Below are 21,123 nucleotides of genomic sequence, written 5' to 3' on the forward strand. Positions count from 1 at the left end.
TGGACTTTTGCCAAAATACTATCCTACCCTGTTAGCATCATTCAATATCATCTCATGTATTCAGTATTCTACAGTTGCAGCAGCTGAAGTTTGTGAGTCCTGAGGTGAGGAGAAATGAACTTGAGTGTTTCAAGTTTCTTTGAACTATGTTGGTACTTTTTTTAGACCAACTATGGTTGTTAGTTAAGACGAACTACATGACTCAACATGATAAATGATAACGACTATACTTGAACGAAGGAGCCAAACATGACACATCGAGAAGCAGAGGGCAGTTCGAAATGAAATGGAACGAAAATGGAGCTTGATCATCTATTTCTGCAGGGATTCCAAATTGCCTCCCTCCCTCCCTCCCTCCTGATGCAACCTCTCTCTCCACGATCATGCCCGTACGTGTATGCCGAAATGCAGATGTTCATTCACTTGCTTTATTTCTTTTGAAAAAGCAAACTGGTGCTACTGTTCATCATGAATTGACCATGGCCCTGTTCGTTCAACACGGTCCATTTACACAAGTGCCGCTGGATCCACAGCTGATGACGGCCCATTACAGCTGCCCGTCTAATCACATCGCGCAGCCCAGCTGCATCCCGCCCGCCCAACTCAAAACCCACGCTCACAAGTCACAACATGCGCCAACGGCCTGTTCACACCGGTCACAAAAGTCGTTTTGGAGAACTACGTTAATAGATTTTTTATTTTTGTTCCAAACTGCTCCGTCTAGGTACGTTTAGATTTTTCCAAAATTAAATATTTTTACAATTTTAGTCAATAAATAATTATTTAATAGAAAATGTTATATATTATAATAGTTGGTTTCACAATAAACCTACTAACACAATTTTTATATTATTAGTCTATAATTATTTTGCTATTCGTACTTAAAATTAAAAAAGTTGAATTGAAAAAAATCTAAACATAGTTGAATTGAAAAAATATGGAGGGAGTATGCATTTAGAAGAATAATATAAATCTAAATATAACTGTTACAGTAAAAATCATTGGATTTTATAAACATCCCATACTCTAATAGAAATCAGTGTAGATTCCGATATTCTTCCGATAGAAAACAGTGGCTAAAATTACCGATAAGAGATCCTTGCATTCCAGAACATACATTGTTTTGCTGGCCAAAACCAGTAATAGTAACATAAAAAAACAAAATCACGCGATATTGGATGCACGCTAGGGATGGATGGCAAAAATGTTGGTCCAAAGCTTTAAATCACTAAGCATGAAGAAAGGAAAAACACCTCCCCAGGAGCCTCTAAGAAATTATGGTGTCTGATTGATTAACCAAACGAAGGCTACATAACTGTTTGACACGGGTTTTAATTTTGACTACATATCTTCAATGCAAAACGACGGCAAAAAGAACAGAAGACCTATACCAACAGCAACAAATGATGATTAGTTAAATACCTGATGGAACAGACCTCCATCAAGAACCCAGTGAATGGTAACCAGAACAAACAACATGCTCCTAATACATATATACACATCTTTCAGCACAACAGAGCTGACTGCGGTGGCCTACACGCTCCCTTCGCTTTGCTGTATTTACCCTATGTATTTTTCCCAGCTGTTATTCCAAAAGGGCACTCTGCGAGAATTATCGATGGACTCATGGAACTCCCGCAGATTCTCATTGTTGAAGCGAAGCAGCTGGCTGCCCCAGCAACATCTCCATGTTTAGATACAATGATGGCTGCAAAGGTGAGGACTGTTAAAAATAGAAAACTGCTGTCCGGAAAAAAAAATTACTGAAATTGTGACTGGAAAAGCGTGATGCCGTGATGCAAAATTTACTGAACCGGTAGGCCATTAAAGACAGACATAACATCAAATGATGCACAAGTTGGAAGCTATCAAAATTACCATTTCATGCCAAATGGTCCTATGGTTTGGATAGGAATCTATTGAAGCGCTGCACTTTTGCAGCAGATATTTTTGAAATCTGCAACCTGTCAGGCACATTCCCACCACGCAAAACTTTTCTCCTTTTCCGCAAACGGAACAAGAAATCTTCAGTATCAAGGACATACGAGACCTGCATCCATAGCATTGACAGGTTGCTTCATTCTTTATTCTTGACTAAAATCGCATGTGATGGAATATCCAATCAGATCAAGATGCCATACCTTAGAGGTCTTGCAGGATATCTTGCATTCAAGACCATTTACAACTTTGATACCATCCATTGCCTTCAAAGAATCTGAAGGTTCATCGTTATTTGAATGTTTTCGTTTATTCCTGGGAGAACAACACACAATCAGACACAAACAAGGGAAATGGAACCAGGAGTTTCATCGTGAGTCGGAGAAAATAATACCTTCCAAGGTAGACGCCTTCAGATAATTTCTTATCTGACATACTACACAAATACTCGCTAAAAAGATACGAGGAAAAATTTGGATCAATTGATACTGCGGTCACTTCTGGCTTTTCGTGACCATATTCCATCAGCTGAATAGACAACCTTGTCGGATTTGAGCACTGCCATTGACAGCACAAACTAATCAACATCATTCCACAAAAAGAAAGAACTATTAAAGTACGCATTGTCTGCACAGTAGAACTTCGCATTTGTAGTACACAAGAATGAGCAATCATTTTGGCACATGTACAGGAGAACATAAGAAGTTTTGAAGCATGGGAATTATTAGAGACTGCACAAAAAGTGTTGCTTACACTTTCAAAACGGTATATGCTCTCATCATGGAGTAAGACACGGGCATTTTCATGATAAACTAGGTCAAAGAACCTCCCAGAAGATCTTGATTTTTCATATAAATATAGTTGCAGAAGCTTATTGTCCATTTCGTCTGTTGCTATTGCTTGAAGCTGGCATCACAAAATTTGATAATTAATATGTCATCCAAGCCCGAACAAAATTAACAGAATAAGGGATGAACCAGTTTACCTGCTTCACCACTTTGTAAATCAGTTTGTCTAAAGTGAAGAGTACATATGATTGAGTTCCAATAATAGCTCGGCAATCATCCTCAAACTTGGTGTTGTCAGAAGAACCATCGAGCAAGTTGTACAGCGCAGTCATAAACCTTCATAGGAAAGACAGATCAGTAAGTCATCATATATGGGTATGATGCATTGTGAACATATTTATTTTAGTAGCATGCATTGTGAACATTGCAGAAATGCAAATATTACTTCGCATATAGGTTAGGCGGGTTTGTATCCTTGGAAGTCCTCCATTTCTTTTCCGCAGTAAAAGAGTTTGTTTTTGCTGAAAGGAGTCTCTCATATAAGATCTGCAATAGACACTTATTTAGCAAGAAGACAGTGCATACAGAGATATAAAACCAAGGGTAGTGGAAACCTGACCTGATGTAGCCTGAACAAGACATAAAACGAATCATTTCCATAAAATATACGTGAGGACTTCTCATCTCGATCATGCAAAGCTGTAGGTACATGCTTGGCAAGTGGTTTAACTGAGTGCAGAAAGCGTTCCGAATGCGGTAGTGATAGTCCTCCTTCCACGTCATGTGTCTCAGTTGTTCCTTCTGCCTCACCCTCACTTTCAGCCTTCGCATCCTGATCATCATGATCCATATCCTCTTCTTCCTCATCATGGTCTTCCCGAGAGCATTCCTCACCATCACCAGATTCACTGCCCGATGCATCTTCACCAGCCTCTGAGGCATTTTCACTGTCCTCAGTAGACCTCTGAGCACTTTCCTCGCCTTCATCATCAGCATCAGCATCATTCTCGCCGGCTGCCTCAGAAGATGGTACCACTTCCCCAGGCCTACCCTGGAACGGTTTGCTTGTGGAACCTTCCTTTGCTTTAGATGCTCCATCTTCAAAAGGAACAAAATGGTCCTCTTCAAAATCTCCATTCGGTGATAATTCACCCTCTTCTCTTTCAACTTTTGAAGTATTATGGGCTGCAGAACCTTCATTATTCAGGCGCCCTTTGTTTCCTTCATTGGTGCCATTTACAGATGATCCCGGCCTCCCTGTCTCCCCTCCCTGTCAAAGAAAAAAAAATAGAAATATGAGTTAAATGAGTTTGCTGGATGCATTTTTTTAGGAAAGCAGTGAATGTATACATAAATATCCAATTATATTGCGACATAGCTGGACAGTAAAAATGGTTTGATGAAAGATCTTGTACCTCCGCAGAAGGCAATGTTTCATTGCCACCCCTGCCGCCTTCACCAGCCGTCTCAACTGCATCATGAGAACTTTTAGAAGCATTCACACCTAGCAATCCATGCAAACCATAAGAACTGGCAACATGAAACCCAACCAACTTATGAACAACAAAGAATATCGAAGCAGCAGAACAAACCTGGCGTAAGTTCCAAATTAGCCTTCTGTTGTTCGATCCTAACAGCAGGTAAATTCTCTGCGGATCGCTCGGTAGAAGCCATGTTTTGGGCACTTATGGAAGGTGTTTCATCTGCGGCAGGTGCAGCACTGTGCAGTCTTCCATTTAATGCAGAGTTTGATGGTTCCTCACCTCTACGAGCAGTTCGATCTGCATCGTGGAAACCATTTTGAGTGTCTGTTGCAACTCCATTTGCCAATCTAGCCCGGGATGACGGTCCTTGCTCACTTTCATCGCCATTGCCTTGTTTGGCAACAATCCCTGCTCCAGTATTACTTTCCCCAACACTTGCAAGACCAGTTTTTGCTGTTCGGCTCTTAGCCTTAACTAGGTCTGGATCCTCAGAACCATGCGTTCGAGGCTGAACACCCAAAATTGGCTCTAGAAAAGTTGTCCATATTCTCATCACTTTATCTAATTGATCCGAAGAATTGCAGACTTCGCCGCAGGAGTACTTGATGATCTTATGTAGATCTTCATGGATTTCTGAGTCTACATACTCAAATGATATATTGGGAACTATAGGCCGCCTATTGCCAGCAGCGATGGCAAGGAGTACGTCATCTTCCTTCCTTTTCTTCTCATTAATTTCTTTTATCTCCGTCAGGAGAGCTACACAAAGAATAAAATATTATAGTTTAGCACCAGGCAAGGGTGGACCTACAACCAGAAGAAACATTCACATGTAATAAAGTTTTACATACACTTTGTACTCAGGTTCTTCGTATCTTGCTGCTTGAAATAGAAACTACGATGGTCAAGTGACTTGTGGTAATTCTTGGCATATATTTCGGCCCAAACTTTGTTGAAATCTGATCGGCACCTTGACCACTCTTCCTGCTTTTGTTTGAGCCTAGTTAGGATAACTGGCAATGCAACACTAGCATTTTTGCGAAGAACATCCATCACATCCAGACCATGATCACCGTACAATCGCTCAATGCACCTCAGGTTCAAAGCTGTCAATGCGTCAACAACCCACAATACCAGTCAAGCTCCATTCAGTTCAAGCATCGCCAAATATTATTAACCTATATTCCTGAACAAATACTTACGAGTTAAATGCTCATCAATGCGTATAGGACTCTCAGGTTTTACTGAGTTGTCTTGCATCTTTTCTATCAACTCTTCAACCCGCTTAGTCGCAGCATTAACTGATTCCAACAGCATATCGAGCTCAAACCTGAAAAAAGAAGTTAAGAACAAGTTCAAACCACAGTTAAGAACTGAATCAGCATAAGCTACACTTACACAGCTTATAAAGAACAAATAATATTCGTAAGTGAAATGATGCTGGTTAGAGGCAAAAATACGGTGAACCAGCCAGTTACGGTCGTACCAGCCGGGACAGGTAAAATTTAGTAGTCAAGTTTTTGAGTCCTTGCTGGTTAGATGGCGTAACTCCAGAGAATAATTTTAAGATAATATACGCATGCCTGCCATATGCAGCACACCTAGATTTGTAAACATAGCTTCTGTTTTAATATAATCAAGCTTACAAAAATACATCAGCAAGGCAAACTTCAGTGGTACAACTACTTCAGCTCAACTACCCAATTAATACTTAATTACTTATTCATGCAGGAACAACTGTTTTCCACTTTGGTCACAAGCTAACAAATTAAGCTTTCTGGGAATCAACTGCTGCCAAGAGATACAGGGGTTTCCACTAGCACTGATTTCTTGTTAATAGTTTACACCAAGTACTTAGAGCACATGTAGTCAGGAAAAAGGTATGAGATTATGTGAGCAAAGATAAGGAAACAACAGAAGGAAAGATACAGCACATGAACAAATACTCAGTTAAGAATGGTTCAAAAACAAAAGCATGCAATGCACAACGCGTCAAACTTGGAAAATATGGCATGCAATATGGGCCATCTATTAACAGTTAGCCAACCCCCCTTAGGAGCATGGTTTATGCCTATGCATCTTAAAAAGATAAAGATAAAATAAATACCATTGACTAATTAAACCACATGTACGAGCAACTAAGCAAATGGTTTTTCTTCCTTTTTATTTCTTTCCACCAAAATATAGGACTACTACTTACGCATATTCACATAAAAAATGTAAAACACTAGCAACAGCATGGATATTAAATATTGGTGGTAGCTCTACAGGCCCTTGCTAATGTGAATGCTGAAAGACTGTTCTCCTCAAAGTTCATATGCCCACAACTATGAAGTTTAATCTACGTATAGCAAAGATAAATCAGCACCTGTCATCCTCGCATCTAAACAAGCTTTCTTCATACTGATTCTTCCTCATGTGCTTAAATGAATAATCTTCACTTCCTGATGTCACTGATACCCAGTGATCATTAAGAACAGAGGCTCCAAGATCAGTCCTGTTGCTGGCCGGGGGCATGGGATACTGAAAACATGATTGAACAAAAAAGTGTTATATGAAACACAGTACACAGAGAACTACATTATATGAATCAGCTTACGTTTTTAGGTAGGAGACGGTAACTGGGAGTGCATCGTTGACAGTTTGAGAGGTCAAGCTCTGAAATCGGTTTCGACAGGTTGTACTTCTCTTTGCCAGAGAACATAGACGGTTTGTGGCTAGCACCTTCCTTTGAATTGAATGTTGATCCTTTATCAAGTCTCTCTCTTTCCTTTTCTCTTTCCTTTTCCCGATCTCTATCCCTGTCCTCCCTATCCCGCTCTCTATCCTTCTCCTTATCCTCCGTTTTAATTCTTGCAGTTGGCCCTTCATATTAGATAATCAATGTTAACATGATAGTTTGAAATAATTAGGACACTGTTATGCAAAGTTTCAAGCTAGTACATACTTTTATTGAAGACTCCAGCAAGAAATCCATCTGCAACAAGGTACAAAAACTTTAAGAATTCATCCATATTACAAGATGATCATAAATATCTATGAACTGTGTAATAAATTACCTATATTTTCACAATGCTCCAAGAATTCATTAAACCCTTCCATAAGTTCTGGATAATGTTGGAGTATATCATTCACCTGCAAACCAATGTAACTTATCCGTGATTCACCTTTTGTTAAGTAAACTCATGCAAGTACTATTGAGTGAAGTTAGTAAAGGGATGCAAAAAAAATCAACTATTAAGTGTAAACAAATGAATGGATGAGTGAATAAATAAGAAACCAACCAAGTTCTTCAGTTCACTTCTCGTGATAATCTCTTGGCTGTAGATGTGTAGACATTTCAAAAACTCCTGGTAAGCATCATGCTCCAGCTTTTCCTTCACTTTCTCACAGAAATGGAACTCGTGTGTGTATACGCCTGATATTGCAAGAGAAAGCATGGGCGTAAAAAAACAAGTAGAGAGCAAACCATTTTCTCCAAACGTACAGAAGATATTAATGGTACATAACAGCTAAATTTGACCAAGTAGTAAGTATTAGAAATGACAGCATAAAGTAGGTTTTGCAGACATGCATAAAAGACCAATGATATTCAAGCAAAGTAGGTTTTGCAGACATGCATAAGAGACCAATGATATTCAAGCAAAGTAGCAAACCCAATTCAGCCATATATAGTAACAAAATATGTCTGTGCATCGTTTTTAACATCTACTATCCAGCATATTTTAAGGTCCTGCAGCACCCAAATTGCATTTTTACTTTCAAGGATGGTGCTATGAAGATGGATGTGAAGTAGCATATATAACATACCGAACATAAATAATGTGCAACTACTCGGAATATGCCAAAAGACTTACTCTTCAGCGCATCCTTATCGTCGTACGATGAAGCAGATATGCTATGTATTCCATGATTCTCACTGGGGCCTCCTTGGTGTGTCTCAGCACCTGCAGTATCCTCCATCTTCCTTGGAAAAGGCTTTCGCTTACGCTGTCCAATCTCCAGCTCTCTGCTGTCATGTTCACCATCCTTGTCTTCTCTCTCATAATCTCTTCTATCCCTTTCAACCTTCCGTTCTTTTTCTTTATCAAGACGTCTTCTCTGGCGATCATGCTCCACATCAGGACGGTCAACACTGAAGTCACGGTCGGCATGTGACAGATAAGCTCTGTCCCTCTGAAGAAAGAAAGAAAAGGTGGCATGTCAACTATCTTTGTAGCATAAGAGCTATGAGATGGTGTCTAGATGCAGTAGTACAGAAAATGCTAACCGACAACCAAGACACAGCTTTATCCTACTTCCTGCAAGCTAACTATCCTTTAAATTGAAAATAAGTAGAATCCACAAAACTGCACGTCATTTCTACCTTATCACCGTGAAGGGTCCTATTGGCAGGAGGCACTAGAGAGCCCCTGTCCTCCCGCTTAACCAAACCACCCCTTGAAGATGCCACTGCTTGTGGAGCCACTGAGGTATCAGGCAGGAAGTGCTGGAATTCTTCAAGCAAATCTTTATGTTCAGCGAACAGCTGAGCAACCTGCCAAAAATGACAAGCAAACTCACAAACTTTAGCGCAAGCATAGACATACAAGCAAAAACCAGCAAGAGAAAATAGTACCTCCTGGTAAACGTCTTGGATGGACTTATTATCCTTGCGGTACATGTTGAGAATGTCCAAGAATGCCTTGTAAACTTGCTCATCATGCTGAAACCGATTCTGTGAAAGGAAAGCAATGTTGCAATAAATCGCTAGTTCGCCGCATATCACACCATCAGTACATGATAGATCAACCTATATGTGTATACATATATTAATACCTTTATCTTGTTCACAAAATTGATTGCTTCCACAAAATCTACAGGCTTCTTCTCCTCCTGTAGCTTGATCGCATAGCCCTTGGGCAGGAAGGCGTTGAACCCAAGGATCAGCTCAGGGTACCCGTTGAAAAGGGTTTTGACACGTATAATCACTCCATTGGTGTCGATCCTGCATCCGACAGTTTCACCACCGCACGATTAACGAGTAGAAACGTAAATATTTAGCTCCAGGGGAACATGGGAAACGGTTAGAATCGGATTGGCCAAAGGCGGGCTGGCAGCATGGACCAACCTCTCGCTCTTGAAGTCGCGCATGACCTCGAGGAACTCCTCGTACTTCTCCCGCTTGTCCTGGAACTTATCCTTGACGGCCTTGAGGTAGACGAGCGCGTCGTTGGTCGTCAGCTTCTGGTTGGCCGAGGCAGCACCCGCCGCCTGCTGCGACTGCGCTGGTGGAGCAGCACCAGCCTGAGGCGGCGGCGCGGCCGCCGACGCTGAACCGGGCAGAGGCATGTGCTGCGGCTGTGCCGCCCTGCGAAAGGAGAAAACCGGACCGTTGGACCACAGGATAGAACCGTAGGGGGGCAAAAACCGCAAAAATAAACATTTTTACAGCCTAGACTTCAAATTGGGGCAAACAGCCACGAAATCAGCGAAAAAAATCAAACAAATCCCAGACAAACCCCGAATTCGCCCGGCAGATTCAAATATTCTCCCTCGCTCGCCGACCCCACGCAGCAGGACGGCAACCCAAAAACGAGAATCAAACGCGCAACAGAAACAAAAAAAAAACACAGAAGCGAGCGCGGCGGCGCCGGCGAGGAACCGTAGCGAGGCGGGCCGGAGAGTCGGCGACTCACGGATCGGATCGGGCGAGGTTGGGTCGCTTGAGCTGTGACCCCATGAGCGCGTCGTCCCTGGCGCCGCGCTTCATGCCCCCATGCACCGGCCTCCCTGCTCCTCCACCTCCACGCCCTCCTCCTCACCCACGCGCGCGAGCCGATTCCTCCCTCGAGCAGCAACCCCCCTTATTCTCCACCGCCGCCGCCGCCGCCGCCGCCGATCTCACCCCGGAGCACGCCGGCCGCCGCCGACGCCGGATCTGCCGGCCGCGACCACCCTCCAACCCTCGCCGGACGCCGCGCCTGGACAGCACGAGGCGGCGGGAGCTAATCGCCAGAGACGCGAGGGAGAAAAGGGGGGCGAGCGAGCGAGAACGAAACGAAAGGGAACGGCTCGGGCTCGGGGTCGGAGGGGGGTAGAGAGAGAAATGGGGGTGAGGGCTCCGCTAAGTAAACCTATCGCGGAGGGGACGCAGCCCGCGGCCGTTGTTGCACGGCCGGCCGCCGCCGGATCCGAGATAAGGGCCACGTGGACGGCGGCGATGGGCGCGGCCGGGGTGGGCCGTGCTTAGAAGGGCGGTGAGCTCACCGGGTCCGGGTCGGGGGGGTTGGCTTGTGCTGCGGGTAACACACGCGCCGGTAGCAGCGGGTGCGGATACCCCCCCGGGAAAATTTCGGGGCGGCGTGGCGGTGGCTGTGCGGGCTACGCGCGGATTAGAGAAGGGGGTCGGGAAGGGATTAGCGCGCAACGGGGCCACATGTCAGCGGGGGTACGACCGGGCCGGGACGCGCTGCAGGTTAACCTAACCACGAGAGAGACGCAGGGAGAGCGCCGTGGTTTTGTGTGGTGTATTTTCATTCCATTTCGATTTTATTTTTCTTTTGGTAAGAAATGCTAAGTTGCTAACAAAATACGTGGGTGTTGGCTTCCGTTAGTAACAAAGTTGCAAAAGATGTATACGCATGGTGTGGCCGCTAATATGGAATTACGGAGATTGCTATTGGTACGAAGTACGAACACAGCGGTGAGTAAAAAGTTTGCTTGGAGACGTCCGCAAGCAAAGGACCGAATAGGGTAACATAGCATGGGTAACTATAATTTGCCTTATAACATCGTAAAACCAAACAGAAAAAATATACGTGATAGTATTAAATAATACATTGAATTGAATTAAGTATTTGGATTCGCCTTGCTTATACTCACCGCCTCTCTTTCTCCCTTTGTTGGTGTCGTTTTTCCTACCCACTTCCGTTACTCTTTTCCGTTTGTGCGTGTTCCTTAGCTCACCTCCGTTTCTACTGGCACGTGTCCTTTCTCCCCCACGTAATCTTCTCCCACTGATTTCGTATGCTCTCCGACCGCCATTTCTCTCACTATGCGACAAACTTTTGGGAGCGGTCATTGACAATCTTTCATCCAAATGGCAATGTTGTACACGCTTTTATACAGATCTTTTAAAAACCTTGTCTGTTTCTTTTTTTAGCAGCTAACGAGTAGGGTAACATTGTATGGGTAACTACGATTTACCTAACAACATCCACGTAAAACTGAATGGAAAGATTATCCATGCTAGCACTAAATAATATGTTGAATTGACGTATTTGATTCACCTTGCTTACGCTCACCTGCCACTTTTTCTCCCTTTTGTCGGTGTCGTTTTTGTCTACCCACTTCCGTTACTCTTTCCATTCATACGTATTCCTTAGCTCACCTCCGTTACTCTTTCCATTCATGCGTGTTCCTTAGCTCACCTCCGTTTTTCTACTGGCACGTGTCCTTTCTCCCCCACTGATTTTGTATGCTCTCCGACAGTCATTCCTCTCACTGCACGACAAACTTTAAGAAGTGGTCATTAACAATCTTTCGTCCAGATGGCAATGTTGTAAGCGCTTTTATACAAATATTTTAAAAACTTTGTCTGTTTCTTTTTTAGCGGCTAACAAGTAAGTAGCATGATGGAGCACAAAGTCACCAAACCAAATCGATCAAAACAGAAACATACAATGAAGCCTAGTTTTGACACAAACTGATATCAGTTTTGCTTTTACACATATATGTGGTCATGTCCTTAGTGTCATGATAGGGTTTTGCTCGGAGACGTCGGGAAGCAAATCGACTAGGGTAATGTTATAAGGGTAACTAGATTGGCCTAATAACATATACATAAACCAAATAAAAATATTATTTATGTTAGTATTGAATAATTTGTTGAACAGTATTTGGATTTACCCTACTATACTCACTTACCTCTTTTTCTCCCTTTCTTAGTGTTGTTTTCATTCGCTCACCTCTGCTAGTTTTATCATTCGTGTTTGTTCCTTAGCTTATCTCCACTTGTATTGACTTATGTCCTTTCTCCACACGTCATCTCCTCCCACCGATTTTGTAGCTCTCCAACCATCATTCTTCTCTCTACCCAGCAAACTTTTAGAGGTGACCATTGGCAATCTTTCATCCAGGTAGCAAAAATCGTGAGCGCTTCTATACAAACTTTTGAAAAGCTCTATTCGTTGCTGTTGGTTAACGGCCAACTAGGTAAGAAGTGTAACGGAGCACAAACTCAATCTCTACTTAAGGAAGTAGCGAGCACATGTTCGCTACTAGCCCTCTTTTAAAGTTAGTACACTTGTATAAATTTTTTTAAAAGGGGCAAATATACCCAGCTTTCTTCGGAGGCTAAAATTTGTGTCAACTACACTGAAAAACTCTATTCTCTCTGATCGCATCCGGACACATGAAAACATTTGTTACGGAAATGCGTATGGCAAGGTATATGAGTTCTTGGATAATGCTAACAGCCTGACACTGATCGTACACATTTTGATTTGATGTCTGATACTACTCGCTCCGTCCCTTTTTACCAGTCATTCTCAGTTCTCGAGAATTCAAGTGTAATCAACTTTGACCAAATATATATAAAAAATATTAATATTTATGCTACATAATTAGTATTATTAGATAGATTGTTGAATCTACTTTCATAATAAATTTATTTTAAAATATAAATATTGCTAATATTTTCTACAAATGTAGTCAAATTTAAAAAGGTTTGATCAGCACGCTTCCCACGGCGACAGATATTAAGGGACAGAGGGAGTATACAGTTCGTCATTTTGATCAGATCAGGCACCAAACGCGAAGCTCAGTGCGCGACTGCTGCTGAACCAGGCAGAGCACACAACGTGTTGACCTGACAAACCTCCGCCGGCACGTTTCCTATATACTAGTTAAAGAAGCGGCAGGGGGGCGACCGGGCGAAGGAGATTTTGCTCCGGTGGGTGCAATTCCTCGCTTGGAGATCGGGTTAGCTCTCCTAAACTGCAAGGTAGTAAGACTCAGGCACGAGCACGTCGTGCAACCGCTAATGCGTCCCCCGGATTCGATCGCCTCCGTAGCTAGCGTAGCACATGATTTTTAAATTGAAACCAAACTGTACATAGTTTAATTTAAGGACGCGTATCCTGGAAAAGGTTAAGGCACGGCCTAAAGGCTGCCTTTTTTTCCATTTCCCCTTTCGCCACGATATACACATACAGAGTATATTCCATGGCCTAATTTTTGTTTTATTTTATACGAGTCTTCAATGCAACTAACCGCTAGGGTTTGGCAGCAACATAGAGTGCCTTTCAGTAGCTAGCAACCCTACCCTGTTTTGGAACGCGAGAATTTCAGTGGAATCCTGCGGAAGCGCCCAGCGAGCAAGGCTGCTTGCTATCCTTCTCGCCTCTTCCCTGTCACCAGTAGACCTATCCCATCCAGCTCTCTCTGTAACAACGAGCCGAGCAACAGGGATGAGGTCAGACGAGGGCGTGGACCATGTCGTCCGGTCCGGTCCGGTCCTTCCTCCCCGAGCCGCCTTACGTAGCGTGTTGGCGCCTCTGCGTGCACCGGAGCCGGACCCCGGACGCGTCCATGAAATCTGTGTGCGCGTCACTCCCCTGACTTTGACCTGTATCTTCCAATAAAAACTTTGCCCCCTCCCAGGTATGAACACTCCTCAGGGACGACATTTGTTGGGAGCTCAAGAAGAACAGCAGCTTGCGTTCGCCAGGCCCTAAACGACGGCATGCATGAAGCAGACGCCATGGTTGACTGTTGGAGTGTTGGTACTGGGCTACTGGCTATGCACTCATAAATCCGGCATATAAGTGTAGAGTTCGGGGTCCAGGTACAAAACGGGCACGTCGGTGGGAGGCGTCCGCGCAGCCCGGCAGCTCCACGGGTACGCCCCCATTGACCGCCGCCGCCTCCACCTCGCGCAACGCCTCCAAGCAGATGCTGAAGCGCGATCTTATCTCACTGACCCATATCACTTCGATCATGTTTACCTCTGACACGGCTATTTACTCCTAGCAACAACGCCTAATGACCAGGATACAGTATCTCATACACTCAAGACTGGCTGCACTCAGAAGGACACAGCATCACAAGCAGTCCATAATTCAGACTGAAAGTTCAACTCTGATATATGGAGCCCCACAAGTCATTTACAGGGCAACTTATTCCGTTATCCGATACAGCACTCCTTAACAACTCATTGCACAGGCACTGCTTAACAGAATTTCTCCATGTGTGAATCCAACATACACATATGTACGTCCATGTTTGATCATACCATTGATGGAATAAGCAGGAGGCGTACCCATAACTCACAGCATAACAACAGCACCTGTCTTAGTTATAGCAGGAAACAGAGGGATGCCATGGAAGTTTGATTTAGCACTTAAACCCAGTCTAAATGGAGATGAGTAATGTTCAGGTAAGGCTTGCACGGTTGCACCCCCCAATGCAAGTACCGACTAAATTTCTTGCAAGTGATACTTTGATCACCAAGAACACCAATTTCCTTCCACAATGCCAGTCTAACTAACTATATACATATATATAAAGACTATATTAATTTGATCATGATGGGGCCAATAATTGGAGGTAACTACATATGTATGTACCGCACTGGAGCTTCAATCACGCGGCCATCTTTTCGCCAATAGTTTGTTGAACGAACCACAGTACTGGGTTTCCAAGCGCTGGGATTAGGCTGACTGCAACCAATGGGACGGCACACACGATAACCCAGGGCCAGATGTTGTTTGTTGCGTGCTTTATACGCACAGGTGGTCTGAACTTCTCAAGCTCTTCACACAAATCTGGATGATTTCGAAATAGCAGCTGTAACTGGAGAACAAAAGGAGGTAATGGTCACCCATAGTTCAGAAAATGTGTCAAGGAAGGAGAGGATGGCATCCATACCTCTTGGTAGGCATCAAGCTGGGACAGTTCCATTCTTCCGAGAATGTCAAATAGTGACAAATACAACATGTAATCGCGGGCCTGAGAAACAAGGTCATGAGAAGCATAAGCTTTCTTAGAGTTTCAGGGACAATACACCCCGTTCCATCTTATTGCATCAGGACCATAGTTCATACAGCAGTTCCAGTATCAGAGAATGCATGAGTAACTATAAATGTCAGATCTATTATCCAATCAAATAGCTGAATTACCTGTTACCTAGTACAGAGAAGAAGGTAAGAACTATAGCTGCACACAAACTCTACAGAGCATCATTCAGATGTAAGCATCCTACTTGGAGGGTGATATAAGTTATGGTATCGGGTCCCGATTGCATAATGCAGAAACAATCCCTGATCCAGAATGATCTAGAAAAATATACTCAGAATTTATCCAACATTACCAGAAGTTGTCTGAAATTAGCATGTGAACCTGCAGTTCTGTTCCTAATGAGTAATGACTGCAGCAGAAGTTTTGAAATGAGTTATACAGTCAATAAGATCTTTTGGTAGTATCCTCCCAACATGCCTTTGTATTCTTTACTCACTCTTTTCTTTACCAGCTAATTGTTTCAGACGACTAGTATACTTTGGGGGGTTGCTCCAGTGTACATATTTTTTGATAAACTATGAACCATTGGTTGCAATTCCCAGGTAACGAGCTAAGAGGCTACATGATGGCTAATCAGTAATCACTTTCTGAAAGCTGCAGAGTGGGCTAGCAAGTTATCCTGCTGGTAGCTATCTGCTACAAGTTTAAAACCACATTTCAGAATATTTTTTCTAACAAAGAAATTTCAGAGTACAGTACATTCTATATTCTACAAACTGCGTATCCGCAGGACCTCACAAAAGGGAATGCTTGCAAGCCCTATTACAGGACCTCATGAACATGGATCTGGATGGCCCTGAACCCAAGCAGGGCTGCAGAGCAACCTCGCCGATCGGCCACAGCCGCACCACAAGGCAAGGATAGGGTGAGTGATCTCCTATTAACCTTGATTTGCTTCTTGCTTGATTCAATTGATACATCTCTTCTCCTTATATAGAGAGGCTTAATTGACCCCTGAGCAACCCTAACCCTAATGAACCTAGCCCAATAGGCCCAGTCAGCCCAACCGAAAGCCCATGACAGCACATGAGCACACATCACCTGGGCGTGCCTCCTATCACATGGGTTTTAGATAATTCGACACTCGGTGTACATCAAAATAGGAGACAAGAAGACTCAGTATTAAATTGTAAGTGCATGGTGGTACCAGCCAGTTCATGGCAACTCATTAGACAAGGCAGTAAAGCAGGATTGGCAATCTGGTCACACAGATGAAAATCAAGTAACGGCAAGTCATATATTTTTGAAACATTCAACTCACCTTCACTTTCTTCACAAATCTGAGCGAATCTTCAAATGTCAGCTGCTGGGGTTTTGATGTCAAGGCACCAAAGGCCACCATCATTCTTGAATCTGCCCTGAACATCTCATTTGCTCTAGGCATTGTACCTCCTCCCTTGCCTCTGAGCTGCAAAAGAAGAAGCAATTACCACCATTGAAGGAATATTACCGCATCCATTCTCAGATAGCAAGCAGTCTCAACTAAGACCAACAAACAACTGCACTACTATTTGCCTCCGAACTGCAGCCAATAGAAAAGAAGAACAGCAGCAGCTACCATGAAGCGCCATGAATCTTGCAACCAACGTTTTTTATATGATTGGCCAAAGCCACCATATTAGAGTGGAATTTCAGTACATGCCAACCGCAACACCAAACACAATAACAAAAGCACCAACCATGCCTGCTTTCCATAATGATGTGAGGTCATTCACTTCATGTGCTAAAATCATGTGTTGTTCTCGAAACAGAAAAGATGCTTAGGTAAAACGTGTGAACCAGGTCATTTCGTTAGGATGAACCAATCAACTGTGCGCAATACCGAACAGGAACAAAAACCCAGCAAATAGCAGTCTTGAACAAGTCAAGAAACAAGTAAAAAAAACTCAATTACACGACTGCCGTAATCTGAAACGAAAATAGGCTAGAAAAGGGTAACAACTAAAGCAGGTAATGGCGTAATTCTGAATGTTGAAACAATAGAGCAGCGGCAGGGACTAAATCACGATAATAATGATTGCAACGCCCTGCTTTCACAACTGCCGAAGAACGGCCGTTCCATCGAAATGTATTTGGAGTACGATCCAAAAGGCGCAGGATATACATTCCCAATCGCAGCACAAGCACGACTGGATAAGGCTTGGCGCAACAGCTGGCAGTTAGCTTGAACCAAAATGCGGAACTACCTCACGAAACTATTAACCAAATGCCAACGATTGTAACCTAGCTTGAGCCAAGCATAAGGCAGTGGAAGGAAACATCGCGGCAGAGCGGCAGGAAACGCACCTCGAATCGGCGGGCGCAGCAGCCCGCAACCGCAACAGCTAGAATGCCCGTATTTAAAGGATGAACAGGCAGGGATGGGAAAGACGAGAAGGAAGCGGCGCACCTGTTAGCAGTCGAAGGAGGCAATTAGGGTTCCGCCGCGCTCCGCTCCCCTCCCCTCCTCCTCGTCCTCCTCCTCGCGCAATCGCAAGCTTGGAATATTCGAACGGCGGTGGTGTGGTGTGGTGGTGTTGAGAGGGGAGAGGGGAAAGGGAAGACGAAGCGGTGAGGCATCCTTCGACGCAGCGCACGTGCATAAAGTGATTTCCATGCATGACATGTGGGCCTCTACGTTGCGGTCGGCGCCCGAGGCCCTCCTGTCAGACGAGAGGAGTGGTAGGTGGGTGGTGTTCGTGTGTTGCGGCCATCCTTATCATATGGGAGGTCAACGAAGAGTTAGGAGCGGGTCACCCGGATCCTGCCTGGCGGAGTGGCGGCCCGGTAGCTGCTCCTCGAAGTTCGTGACTGGGACACGTAATATCATGGCCCAAGCCCACAACGGGGTTCAGATTCAATGTGGCCCACAATGATGTTTCGTCTTGTTCCTTTGTTTTTTACCCTTTTTTTTTTCCCGAATTGCTAAACATAAGGCAATTGAAATTCTGATTAAATTCCAGTAGAATTTGATACCGGAGATCTCTGCATCATGGTTTCCTGTTAGGGTTCACTCAAGGCAGATGGACCTGATAATGGTGGATTTGCTTCATAAAAGAACAAACAAAGAGGTGCAAATTTGACATATTTTTTTGTTCTTGCATTGGCAATTCTGGAGAAAAAATAAATAATTTTAAACCTTTACCTGATGATAAAAAAAAACTAGCATCGACAGTGGCCACAATATATACATGTGATGGTGACGTCGGCGAGTACAATTAGGTAGCAAGAAGAAGAAAAAAAGGGACATGAAAAACCATGAAGATGATGATGTGTGCGGTGGGTACACGCCGACACAGTCACGCATCGATGTACGGATACGGGGTCAGTGGTCATCATCGCCGCCGCCATCGTCGTCATCCAGGTTCATGTCCCGGATGAAGTAGGCGGCGAGGTCGTCGATCCCGAGCTGGATCCTGTGGCCCTTGGGCAGGAAGGCGTTGAAACTCAGCGCCAGGTCGGGCCTGTCCCGGAACAGGGCGGCGGCGGTGGACGCCACCTCGGCGACGCCAATCCGCTGGCTCCGGAAGTCGTCCATGACGCGGAGGAAGAGGTGGTACTTGTCCGGCTGCCGGTCCTTGAACGCCTCCTTCACCATCTGCACGAAACCCATCGCGTCCTCTGCCGACGGCGATGGCCACGCTCCTCCTCCTCCTCCTCCGGCGGCGGCTTCGGCGGCCGCGCTATTCCGCCCGTCTCCGACTGGCCTGAACTCAGACAAACAGATCAGGACGCATCGATCGTTCGATCCTACCGAAAGGTCACCCAGGAACTGAAGATCGAGCACCTACCGATCATTGGAGAACGACGAGTAGGTCGTCATGTCCAAGGATGCTGACCTGAACTCAGATGCAGGCAAGATCGATCAGAGATGCAGCGGCTGAAGTGAGGATGGACTCCTCTGCACTCTGCAGACTGATACGGGAGGAGGAGTGAAGAATGCCCTGCTTAATTTATAGAGCCATGGATTCAGCAGGGATGGATTTAGGTTGGCGGGCAGCTAGCTCATCGGCTGAAGATTGGATGCATGGACCCATGGACAGTGCGGAGGAATAGGGTAAGCCGAGCCGGAGGTTGCTGGGGCTGGTTGATAGATACTGACCGGGCAAGCGATGAGTTAGCTACTTGCGCGGGTCTAAGATCCACACAACGATTTTCCTTTCTCTGCGCCTCTTCTTTCGCTGCTCTCCAGTCCAATCTCGCCAGCAAACTGAATTCAACTCAGTTGCATGCGGATTGATGCGGTTTTATTTTCTTTTCCTCCCCATTTTCAGGCAGGCGGGCTAGTCCAGCTCGGGGGCTCCTACCTATCTTGCGGAAGATAAGACAGGAATAGAAAGGAGTTGAAACTTCCAACCCATCAAGATTCATCTCAACCTTATCTTTTTTTTTTCCTCACCTTTTTCCCTAACCCTCCTATTTGATGATGATCCACTAAAAAAATATTAGATAAAAAGTTGGACCAACATTTTTTTTCAAAAAGTTGAACCAACATTTATTCAAAAAAGTTGAGCCAACATTTCTTTAGAAAAAATTGAATCCAACATTTTTCAAAAAAGTTGCACCAACATTTTTTTTAAAAAAAGTTGAATCCAACCTTCTTCTCCGGCTGCGGCGGCCAGCAAGGGTGGCGGCGTCGGGAGGTGCACCGGCTGACCACGGTGACGGCAGGGGAGGAAGGGGTGGGTGGCAGGGTGATGCACTGGGTGGGGGTAGCAGCGCAAGTAGGGGAGGAAGGGAAGGAGGTGGCAGCAGGGCCCGCACGGGGGCGGTGGCGTAGGCAGGGGAGGGAGGTTTGATATAGATCTGATGGAGATCATTACTTGCATGAATCTCAAGTACGAGAATGTTCAATTTCCTACCTCGCGAAAGATGGATAGGTTTTCCGGTCCAGCTCTCCGTCAAGTAGGCCCAGTAGCTTGGTACTATCTCTCACTCGGCCCAAACGAGGCTACCGGGCCGCTAGTTCCAGCTACTGGGCCATGGCTTAAACAGCCGCCGGTTGGATTTTGTTTCTCAATCACACAATGATCGGTTGGTTTTACTACAGTCTACATTGTGATTTCGAGTAAACTGCAACGGAGGACATTTGATCTTTTATGCCACAGAATGTCGTTGTTCGTTACAAAATATTACTCCCTCCGTTCATTACGAAATATTACTCCCTCCATCCTAAATTATAAATCGTTTTGATTTTTTTAGATGTATAGATTTTACTATATATCTTAACACAATGTATATCTAAGTGCACAGCAAAATGTATGGATCTTATAAAGTCAAACGACCTAAGGACGGAGGGAGTATTGTTTAATGCATCAGGCTACCACAATTTGCTTGGAAGGCTTTGTTGTTGATGTACTGTCATTTGGCTTTTCAGAAATGTGGAGATTAGATTCAGTCTACGTGGAATAGTAGGGCAAAAGTAAACTGATTGCCTTGTCAATCCGAAAGGTATTTTCAGCTGGGCATGTTCCATCACAAATATGGTTAGTTTATCTTCTCGTATGGCGGTTTTACGCTGTAGTGCGTGGCTGGAGAATCTTAGAGCGTGTTTGAGACTGCTCCCATCCAATTTTTTCAACTCCGCTTCCAAACCATCTTACCAAATACCTACAGCTCCAACAATCCCAACTACAAAAAAAAAGGTAGATCTAGAGGGCAACTCCAAGGTTTTTCTGAAGTACCTCAAGGGGTGCTCATAAAATTCATGTTTGATAACTTTTCATGGAGCTGTGGGGTAATTAATCACCATGCCACTGATTACACACGTGTCGATTCGCTAAACAAAACAAATCAGCGTTGTTCTCCCATCGCCCCCTCCTCAGACTAGTGCTGCCACCTACGGATTGGGCACTGTCGGCCCCAATCTCCGG

At 44.4% G+C, this 21,123-nt stretch overlaps 2 protein-coding genes and 1 non-coding gene across 4 annotated transcripts; all 3 read right to left on the minus strand.

The window, feature by feature from the left end:
- Positions 1-1,266: 1,266 nt before the first annotated feature.
- LOC101786062 (paired amphipathic helix protein Sin3-like 4) lies at positions 1,267-10,284 on the minus strand. 2 transcript variants are annotated; one of them, XM_012846295.2, is made up of 23 exons: positions 9,889-10,284; positions 9,321-9,560; positions 9,029-9,197; positions 8,829-8,927; positions 8,577-8,747; positions 8,068-8,386; positions 7,495-7,628; positions 7,270-7,345; positions 7,158-7,187; positions 6,810-7,075; positions 6,579-6,733; positions 5,413-5,540; positions 5,062-5,316; positions 4,319-4,969; positions 4,142-4,197; positions 3,346-3,996; positions 3,172-3,272; positions 2,924-3,062; positions 2,692-2,844; positions 2,333-2,496; positions 2,142-2,253; positions 1,879-2,050; positions 1,267-1,708 (listed from the first exon to the last, which is right to left on the minus strand). In XM_012846295.2, the coding sequence occupies exons 1-22, from the start codon at positions 9,960-9,962 to the stop codon at positions 1,898-1,900; spliced, it is 4,296 nt and encodes a 1,431-aa protein (XP_012701749.1). In that variant the 5' UTR covers positions 9,963-10,284; the 3' UTR covers positions 1,267-1,708; positions 1,879-1,897. The 2 variants fall into 2 exon arrangements, with proteins under 2 accessions (XP_012701749.1, XP_004967968.1); XM_004967911.3 differs by having other exon boundaries at positions 4,142-4,230.
- Positions 10,285-14,338: 4,054 nt separating this feature from the next.
- LOC101786467 lies at positions 14,339-16,722 on the minus strand. The gene is made up of 3 exons (XR_002677583.1): positions 16,533-16,722; positions 15,122-15,202; positions 14,339-15,046 (listed from the first exon to the last, which is right to left on the minus strand). It is a non-coding gene; the product is annotated as an uncharacterized LOC101786467 (transcript).
- A 1,652-nt stretch (positions 16,723-18,374) lies between these two features.
- LOC101786860 (paired amphipathic helix protein Sin3-like 2) lies at positions 18,375-19,520 on the minus strand. Its single transcript, XM_004967912.3, has 2 exons — positions 19,042-19,520; positions 18,375-18,957 (listed from the first exon to the last, which is right to left on the minus strand). The coding sequence occupies exons 1-2, from the start codon at positions 19,071-19,073 to the stop codon at positions 18,576-18,578; spliced, it is 414 nt and encodes a 137-aa protein (XP_004967969.1). The 5' UTR covers positions 19,074-19,520; the 3' UTR covers positions 18,375-18,575.
- Positions 19,521-21,123: the final 1,603 nt, after the last annotated feature.

This window comes from Setaria italica, chromosome V (assembly GCF_000263155.2).
Source record: "Setaria italica strain Yugu1 chromosome V, Setaria_italica_v2.0, whole genome shotgun sequence".
In the NCBI taxonomy this organism is placed as follows: Eukaryota; Viridiplantae; Streptophyta; class Magnoliopsida; order Poales; family Poaceae; genus Setaria; species Setaria italica.